This window comes from Sinocyclocheilus anshuiensis, unplaced genomic scaffold (assembly GCF_001515605.1).
Source record: "Sinocyclocheilus anshuiensis isolate Anshui unplaced genomic scaffold, SAMN03320099.WGS_v1.1 scaffold304, whole genome shotgun sequence".
NCBI lineage: Eukaryota > Metazoa > Chordata > Actinopteri > Cypriniformes > Cyprinidae > Sinocyclocheilus > Sinocyclocheilus anshuiensis.
This window is the reverse complement of record NW_015555737.1, coordinates 1147330-1157690: the sequence shown is the minus strand read 5'-3', so window position 1 is coordinate 1157690 and position 10361 is coordinate 1147330. Positions and strand designations below refer to the sequence as shown.

Sequence of the window (10361 nt, the reverse complement as noted above, 5' to 3'; positions counted from 1 at the left end):
TCTTTGGATTTGAGACTTTAGTCTTTGCAACTTTACAGATCTTCTTTATGCACCAAGAGCTTGTAACACTCCAAAGAGAAAGGAAAACTTGAAATCGCATCATATGACCCCTTTAAGTTGTCAAAATGTTCAAGACCTGCTGTAGTAATTTGCATCAATTGAACAAGCAGCATGCATTTTGTGAGTGTGCTTGATATATAGGCTGTTAATCTGCGCTTGTGTGTTTTGATATACACAGCATGTTGCTGGTGTGTTTGTGTGTTTGCAGCGTACTCGGAGGATGACCTCTCGGATGCGTTCTCCAAAGAGAGCTGTATCACCGAACAGACTCAGTATTTCTTTGAGAACGAGAACAAATCTTTCTCTGGAGCTATGGACTGTGGAAACTGCTCCAGGTGAGGACTGTTTTTCTGTTTGTTTGCGCATAAATCCATCCGCATTCCCTCCGTCCGCGTGTGTGGGAGTGCGTGTGAGCATGTGCAGATGATGTCAGCACTGTCTTTCTGTCTCTTCCTGGATAATTGCTCATCCCGGTAAGTCATCTCTCCAAGGATCGAGCAGCTCAGCTTTCCTTCTCTTTTTCTTTCCGTCCCCTCTGCCCGCTCCCTCGTTCCCCGGATCCATCCGACGTCCAGCCGGCCGTAAATCCCGCCGGCTGTGCTGTTTAATGTAACACCGCTAAAGCGAAACGTGTTGGGGTGGGTGGGGGCGCTCGGCCTGACAGAAACTCTACGCCTTTTTTACGAGCCCCACGTGTGACTCTGCGTACGATAGTTTTTCTTCCATGTTAACTACTTTAGACATGTAAAGTTTAACAAGAGCCATAAAGAGAAATCCATTTGTGAGATCTCAGGAGCTCGAGACCTGAGCTTCGGCGTATGTAATTCAATCTCGCTCGCAGAGACATCAACACCAGCTCAGGCTAAAGGAACGCATGTACTGATGAGAGGACTGCAGGAATTGCAGAAAACAGAACATCAAGGAGACTACGGCAAAATAGACTTCATATTTCTTTAGACTTTTGCATTGGTTATCTAAGGTCTGCTTGTCTTCTTTCAGCCCTACAGATATAGAGCTTTTTGGACAACACACTCCCCTCGGAGGTTATATAATGCCTCTGTTTTGAAACCTAGTGAGCTGCCTTGCTGTCTACTGCCACTAGGCTTGAATCAATACTGAAATTTTGGCTTCAGTACAGTACCATCCTCTGGTCCCATGGTATCGATACTGAATTAAGACCTTAGGCAACAAATAAACACTCTCAGCCGACTGATGAACTGCCAATAAGTGCCAATAAATTCAGTAATTCAATGTTAATGTTTCATGATTTATTTTTAAAGAATGAAAATAAGTGTTAAGTTGACAATTAAAATAATATATGTGTATTGAAATTTTTCCTACAGACTGCTGTTTTTTAATCAAAAAAGAAAATGTGAACTGAGAAATAAATGCAAATATATCCAGTTGCAAATGTAATGTTTTCAGTGTTGTATACTGGGGCACAATAATATTTGCAAAAAATTTATATTATTATTTGCAATATTTAATATTGTTGCACTTCAATGATAATTCAATTCCGCCATATAAAGAGTACAATATATGTTACTTTTGTTAAACCTAACTACTGTTCGAAAGTTTGGGGTTGGTACGTTTTTATTTTTTTTGTTTTTTTACAAAGTATATATATTTTGCAAGCCTCTTTCAAATTATACTTAACAAGGCTGCATGTATTCGATCAAAAGCACAAAAAAAACAGAAATATTTTGAAAGTATTACAATTTAATATGTTTAAAATTACTAAAATATTTTTAGTTTAAAATAACTAAATGTTTTCATGTTTTAAAACATGATTTATTCCTGTGACGGAGTAGCTGAATTTTAAACAGCCATTACTCCAGTCTTCAGTGTCATAGAAATCATTCAAATAAGCTGATATGTAAAATATTTCTTATTGTCTATGTTGAAAATAGTTTAATATTTTATGCTAAATATTTCTGTGTAAACTGATACATTTTTTGCTCATGATTCTTTGATGAACAAAGTTCAAAAGAACAGCATATATTTAAAACATAAATCGTCTGTAATATTATAAATGTCTACTTTGATCAATTTAGTGTACCCTTGTTGTATAAAATATTAATTTCTTAAAAAAAAAAAAAGAACTTACCCCAAACTTTTGAATGGTAGTGAACATTCTGGATTTGTTTTGTAGATAAGTTACAGAATTGAACAATTGTTATGTCAAGTTCACTAAATGTGTTAAACATATTTAATAAATCCAACAACTCATTGCAACTTTTACATTTTAGTCACAAAGCTGCAATTATTTCCAGGTCAGCACTGCTATAATTATTTTGTGAAACATTATTTTGAACAAGGCGTTTTTTTTTCCATACTTTAAAAATTAGTGAGTTCCAGTGTTGTACACATTTAGAGTGACATGACTTTGAGTAAGTGATTACAAAATGCTCATGTTTGTGTGAACTAACCTTTTAAAATTATGTCTGAGTATGCAATTCACTAGGTTTTGGAACATCACTATAGTTTCTCACAGGATGTTTTTCATGGAGACCACATAAACCCACCTGAAGCACTCTTCTGTGCTCTTATAACCTCTCCTGCTCTCATGAATAAAGCATTCCTCAGAGGGCAGACAGATGTGAGCCACTGAACTTTAGGACTCCATGCTTCTCTGTGATCATCAAGCCCTCCGTGTGTGTGTGTGTGTGTGTGTGTGTGTGCATATGTGTTTGTGTGAGTGTGACCCGATGGCCGCTATGATCTGAGGCTCGTTATGCACCGCCGGGCATGCTGGGTAGCGGTAAACAGCCTGTGATTACCGAGAGAGCAGGTGATGTGTAACAAAGAACTTTTATGCACACATCCCCATTTATACGTTTACATGCACACAGGCCGGTGCAAAAACCCGTGTCACTCTGTTTTAAAGCGAGGGAGGAGAGCTATAAAAGAGAACGCTATAAAGAAAACTCATGGCTGAAACTCGTTCGGTGATGACAGTACGTAACAAGCTGCCAACCGACGCAGATTTCCAATATAATATGCTCATCTCCTGTTACACTTACTAAAGACTTGCACACATGTTGGGACGGTTTTGGATATGTAAGATGTGTTTAATTGATTCCTGACAAAGAGCTTACGCATAATGTTTTGAGTCGGCAGTCGTTTATGCTTGCTTATGTTTACTGCTCCTTCCGTAAAATGGGTGGTCTCGATGAGGCTTATGTCTGCTTAGTTTAGAGATGCATAAACCATGATACTTGTCTTATGATATAAGCTGTTGAGAACTGCGAGAACTGTTTGTTTTAATGACTTTCCTACCTTTTTACCAAGAATGTACCGGGCTGAGAAGCTCCCAAACACAAATTTGGTTTTTTTGATCTCTGACGCCAAGAGTTCCTGTCTGTCCTGCGATCCCAAACCACTGAGACAAGCTGAACAGCCCTGTATCCTTCAAATGATTCACTCGTGTTCAATCAGTAGAGCATGGTGCTTGAAACAACAGAGTCATGGGTTTGATTCTTAAAGGAATAGTGCACCCAAATATGAAAATTACCCCATTATTTACTCACCCTCAAGCCATCCTAGTTGTATATGACTTTCAGACAAATCCAATCGGAGTTATATTAACAAATGTCCTGGCTCTTACAAGCTTTATAATAGCATTGAATGGGGGTCGAGATCCAGCATAGAAGTGCTCCACTCAGCTCTGGGGGTTAATAAAGGCTTACGCTACACCTGCATCCTACACCATCTGCTGGAACGCCACTCTCTCGTGAATGTGCGTACTACAGTTAGCAGAAGCTTGAGATTATTGTTTGTAAAGGTTTAAATATGGATATTTTTCTTGCACAAACACATCGCTTTGCTTCAGAAGGCGTTTATTAACCCCCCTGAATCATTGGTCTCAAACTCAATTCCTGGAGGGCCACAGCTCTGCACAGTTTAGCTCCAACCCTAATCAAACACACCTGATCCAGCTAATCAAGCTCTTCAGGATTACTAGAAACTTCCAAGCAGGTGTGATTTGGAGCTGGTTGGAGCTAAACTCTGCAGAGCTGTGGCCCTCCAGAAATTGAGTTTGAGACCACTGCCCTGAATGTACTTTTTTGGACTTCAAAAAATGGGGTAATTTTAATTTTGGGCAAACTATTTAAGGAAAGCATGAAGTATTTATTTCTTTGTTTATTTATTTAGCTAGCTCAAATATGATGCACTAAATTGATCAAATTTGCTGTTCTTTTGAACTTTCTATTAATAAAAGTACCCTGAAAAAAAATCATAGTTCCATCAAAAAATTAAGCAGCAGACTTTGTCTACATAATGACAATAATAATAAGATAACATAATTATGATAATAAGAAATATTTATTGAGCAGCAAATCGGCATATTAGAATGATTTCTGAAGGATCATGTGACAATGAAGACTGGAGAAATGATGCTGAAAATTCAGCTTTGCCATATCAGGAAGAAATTACATTTAAAATATATTGAAATAGAAAACAGTGATTTTACATTGTAATCATTTTTCACAAAATTACTATATTTTTACTGCAGTTTTAAATCAATGCATAAATCCAAGTAAGTCACTTTGGATAAAAGCATCAAACACATAAAAGAATTACACTTTTTCTTCTTATTATTATGACTTTTTTGCATACTTTTAGGTTTTCAGATTTAAACAACACAAATAACACAGACAATCAACCAACCAATAAATAAGTAAATAAAAATCGCAACAATAAATAACTCCCAGACCACTACAGTCCATAAAAGTTCTTCATATTTTAGGCCTCAGAAGAGCCATTAGAGGTCGACTGAGTGGTTACTATGTCTAAGTACCCACCCAAGAAATGGGTCCCAAAAAGAGGGAAAAAAAATTGATTGAATTAGTCCTCAAGTATCTAAGCCTGTCCAACTCTTTTGTTTTTTTTTTGCAGTTTTGGCTATTGTCCTTATTGATTTCTTTCAGCTACTGGTCCTGATCCATGTGTGCTGACCCAGAACCCTCGGTACAGGAAAGGACCGGACGTCTGCTTTGACAACAACGCAGATGTAAGTTATAACCAAAATGGGTATTTCTCAACAAATGCATCTTCATCATTCACTGCTTGCTTTTCTTCTTTTTTTAACTAACATCCATTTCCTTTCTGTTTGCACGTTGAATGCTCATTGGTTGCTCATAATGCCTGTCACTGCTAGGATGAGTCTTTGTGTCCAATCAGTGGCTCTTCTTCATTGACCTATTACCCATCCATCATTTTGCTGCTGTTTCTGCTTTGTGTTTGATGGTCAGTTTCATCTTGTTGTGTGCTGCCATTTATATTTCGAACTATTTCTTTGAATTGTTCTTAACTCTTTATTGAATTAATTGTAGCATGCTGGACTTTATCTGGTTGTCATGTCATATAAGGGTCTAGATGTAGGTTAAAATACTGTTTATTCATTGCCTCAGTATGGATCTAGAGGCAGGACGCCACTTCTTTCCTCCTGCTGTGAAAGTAGGAAGTGCATTTTCAGCTAGTTCCCTGAGAGATTTTCTGTGGAATAAACATAGGAAACTCCAGATGTGTTTCCATCCTAAGGTTGATGATACGCCCCTATGCCTCTCAAACCTGGGGCATCCCAGGACTTTCATTGGCAAGCCCTTCACGCACATACTGTAGCACACAAGTCTAGTTTCAGAAGACCAGAACATAGACCATCAGTCAGAGTCGTGCATTATTTCTACAGCAAGAGTTTTTGCATGCGTGTCATTGATTTGATTTATTCCTTTTCACTTCAGCCAAAACATGTTTTGATATTCACAATATATTTTTAATTTCACATATATCAGACTTTCTTTTGATTGAGTTGCATTCTTTATGGATCTTCTTCCTGCTGGAAAAACCAACTTATGATAGTTGTATATATATCTTTAAACAAAAAGACAAGAAAATTACTAACTTTAAATAAAATAAAATAAAAACAACTTAAATATAGACCTTTAACAAACTTTCTAAGATAGTAAAATAACACTGGTCCAACAACATCATTAGCATGTGTTATGTTAGTGGTATTTGTATACCATTGCAGTATTTATTAATTAGCTTTTTATTTTTATATTTTCAGCTTTCGTTTTAATTTAGTCATTTTTATATTTTTGTTTTGTGTTTTTTTTTTTCATTTTTTATTATTATTATTATTGATTTGTTAAATTATTTTAATATTTCTATTTAGTTTTAATTTTTTGTATCTGTTTTAATTTTAGTATTTTTACTTCAACGTTCGTCAATTTTGAGCTAAAGCAACATAAAAAAAGCTATTAAAAATAAAACAATAAAAACAACATAAAACAAAAATTATTAGAAATGTTGGAAGTTTTACTTCTATTGTTTATATTTAATTTTATTTCAGCCTTAATTCAATTTTAGTTTTTGTTAACAATACAACATAAAATACAACAAAATAAATACAACCTCACGTTGTGTCAATCACATTTACACACTGCCTCCGAAACATTCGTCCGTCATTGAAAAAATCAAAATAAAAAATCGGATCAGGTTCTATTTTCTGCGTTTTTGCATCCATAGCAAGCATTTTGATAGGAAAGTATGGCGAATACAAAAGAAAAGAAAGTGAAGTGACGTGACATGTGGCCAAGTATGGTGACCCATACTCAGAATTAGTGCTCTGCATTTATCCCATCCAAAGTGCACACACACAGAAGTGAACACACACACACCGTGAACACACACCCGGAGCAGTGGGCAGCCATTTTTTTGCTGCGGCGCCCAGGGAGCAGTTGGGGGTTCAGTGCCTTGCTCAAGGGCACCTCAGTCGTGGTATTGAAGGTGGAAGAGAGCGCTGTACATTCACTCCCCCCACCTACAATCCCTGCCGGTATGAGACTCGAATCCCGAAGCCTTGGGTTACGAGTCCGACTCTCTAACCATTAGGCCACGACTTCCCCCAAAAAAACCGCATATGAAAATTTCAGACTCTGTGTGCAAGGACTTTTAAGCTGCTTTGTCTGAACTGAACTGTCTGGCCTGACTGTGTTATGTAGGTGTGTTTATATGAGCTTGAAATCACTAACATCTCTGTATTGACTGCAGGAGGATGCGTCTGACTGTGGTGGTGGCTGCAGTTTCAGTCCATCTCTCTGGCCGATGTTGGCTCTTCAACTCCTTCTACTCTGGCTGCTTACTGGAACCAGAACCTGTTTGTCCTGACCAGAGCACATCTACAGACTAGAAACAACAACTACTGACTGAACTGCTTATTATACAGACCACAACATAACCACACTTCGACTATATGACCTAAGATTGTTTGTTTGTTAGTCAACACAAAACAATACGACTAATGCAGATTCAAACTCTACTGTAAAATTGAAACGATTCATCAATTAACTGCCAAATACTGCCCTCTCAGACCAACCAGAAAAAGCAACACAGCCAGACACGAGAGACATATATACACTTATCTTTTTGACTTTTTAACACAGGAACCACGTTATGACCACAGAAATGGTTCATGCAAAATGTTTAGTGCCGCAGATATAATGTGTCAACAATGTGGTCAGAGACGGCTTGCAGCACCAGCCCGGATCTGAAGCAGGGTTTAATGGGACAGGAAAGACTGTTCAGCTCTGGAGCTCATTATGAATTCTGCTGGAAGTGAGCTTTGCAGCAGTAGTAGGTCAGTGATGTCACACCCAAGCCCTTTAGGCCCATCAAGGGCTGTTTTTCTTGTTTTATGTTCTTTGATTTCTCTGGTATGTGCAGTAGGGGAAATCTCATGAAGAAATCTGTAAGTCATATTTCACCTCAACATTAAAAGATATTAATATAGTATATGCAGTACCATTGAAAAGTTTGGGGTTGGTAAGAATTTTGTAATGCTTTTGAAATAGGTCTTTTAAGTTCACCAAGACTGCATTTATTATTAAGAATACAGCACAATATTCTTACAATTAAAAAAGAAACTGTTTGTATTTTAATGTTTTTAAATGTCATTTAATGTCAAAATGTTACAATTATTTTTTGACATTGTAAAAGTGTTTACTGTTATGTTTGATTAATGCATCCTTGCTGAATAATATTTAAGTAATATTTTATTGCATAATATTACATGATTAGTGTTTACTGTTATGTTTGATTAATACATCCTTGCTGAATAATATTTAAGTAATATTTTATTGCATAATATTACATGATTAGTGTTTACTGTTATGTTTGATTAATACATCCTTGCTGAATAATATTTAAGTAATATTTTATTGCATAATATTACATGATTAGTGTTTACTGTTATGTTTGATTAATACATCCTTGCTGAATAATATTTAAGTAATATTTTATTGCATAATATTACATGATTAGTGTTTACTGTTATGTTTGATTAATACATCCTTGCTGAATAATATTTAAGTAATATTTTATTGCATAATATTACATGATTAGTGTTTACTGTTATGTTTGATTAATACATCCTTGCTGAATAATATTTAAGTAATATTTTATTGCATAATATTACATGATTAGTGTTTACTGTTATGTTTGATTAATACATCCTTGCTGAATAATATTTAAGTAATATTTTATTGCATAATATTACATGATTAGTGTTTACTGTTATGTTTGATTAATACATCCTTGCTGAATAATATTTAAGTAATATTTTATTGCATAATATTACATTATTTAAAATAATGTAATATTTATAAAAATATAAAAAAAGATTTAAAAAAAATCTTACTGACCCCAAAGTTTTAAACAGTGGTGTTGTGTGTATGCTTTAAAACAAATTCTTTACAATTTAAATATATCATTATTTATTATATTTCAAATATTTTTTGCTTTTCGCATTAGAATAAATAGCAAGGTTTTAGGAGAAAATCATTGGCATGAAAATAAAGTCAGTATAGACTTACTTTATACAGAAAAAAAAAGTGTGTGTGTGTGTGTGTGTGTGTGTGTGTGTGTGTGTGTGTGTGTGTGTGTGTGTGTGTGTGTGTGTGTAATTTTTTTTTTTTTTGAGGTGACATATGACCTGGACATTTCTTTTCAGTTCATTTGAGATTCACCCAATGTGATTTTATCAAATTTTATCGTTATTTTTGCTAGGTCTTTGGGCTTGGCGTTCTTTTGTTGCTGATTATAAACATCCCAGAGATCCCCTGATAACTCGAACATCTGAGGTAACTGTAAGCATCTGATATAAACGTTCGAAAAAAATGCCATGTTGAATGTCATGATTCAAGGAACATTTCATATGCGATCAAACCCCATATGAGTGCATCATCTGATGCGAAATGCAGACGACTCTAAAGCCTGAACAGGCTCCAATTAGTATAGCGAAGCCTTTTTTGTCGTGTCAGAAGTCACACGCTTGCGTCCAAGTGTCCAGAGCATGTTGAATGTGCTTTATACCCTCCCCATCCCGTCTGCAGGGCCCCTGCTATCAGACGATTGCGTGTTTTACTGTATGTCGTCCAGATATTTCATCTGTCAGATTTTGTTCCAGCACGACAGACATGATATCACAAGCGTGTCAGATATTACATCCACATGTTGAACCACTATGCGAAAACAGCACATGACAGGTTATAAAAATGCTCAACCCTGGAGAATCGTGCATTTATGATGGTTGAATGTATGTTTGTTTTATTTATTTATTTGATGGAAGGTCCATGCATGAGATTAGACGATATCAATCAAAGCTATTGCCAATGGGGGAACATTTCCGTGTTCCTTTGAATGTTCTGGAAGAAGAACAAAAACCAATGGCAATGCCTAGAGCTATGAAAAATGAAATATTTATCCATCACAATCCAAAGGCCAAGTATCCAGGAATAAAATAACATGCTTCTCTCATCGTTTCAGAGAAGTTTTACGATTTGACGGCTTAAAGGCTTTGTCTATTTTAAAATATAAACGTACAATCAGTGTTTGCATGAGTTCTATGGCTTGATATTCATGCAAAAAATAAATTATGATGGCTTTATTAGACTGTATGGAGCTTTATAGTTTTTTTGTTAACGCTTTTTTGATGAGGAGGCTGTTAAAGTGATGTAATTACAGTGATGATATTAAGTGCAACTGAAATTAAAGGCGGAAGGTTTCATGTCATAGTGATTGCCAAATGAGAATGAAATGTAAAGAAACGCACGAGGTAGATTTAAAGTAAAGTGTGTGTTTAGTTTACTGGATGTCCGCAAAATATCGCTCGCACCTGTGCGTCCACGTCAGACTTTTTCCTTCGGAATGAGATGAATTTTTCTTTCTGTCTTCACTGATGTAGCATTGAGTTACAGACCTAAATATGCAGTGCATTTATGAATCATTACAAACGTTTT

General features: G+C 35.8%; 1 protein-coding gene across 1 annotated transcript in view; it reads left to right on the top strand.

Moving 5' to 3' along the window:
* The window catches only part of LOC107673139 (voltage-dependent calcium channel subunit alpha-2/delta-1-like), a 127233-nt gene extending 119379 nt beyond the window's left edge, over positions 1-7854 (top strand). Inside the window, 4 exon segments of the mRNA XM_016466623.1 lie at positions 269-395; positions 3352-3464; positions 4992-5074; positions 7117-7854. Coding sequence (XP_016322109.1) covers positions 269-395; positions 3352-3464; positions 4992-5074; positions 7117-7233 — 440 coding nt within the window. The 3' untranslated portion in view covers positions 7234-7854.
* Positions 7855-10361: the final 2507 nt, after the last annotated feature.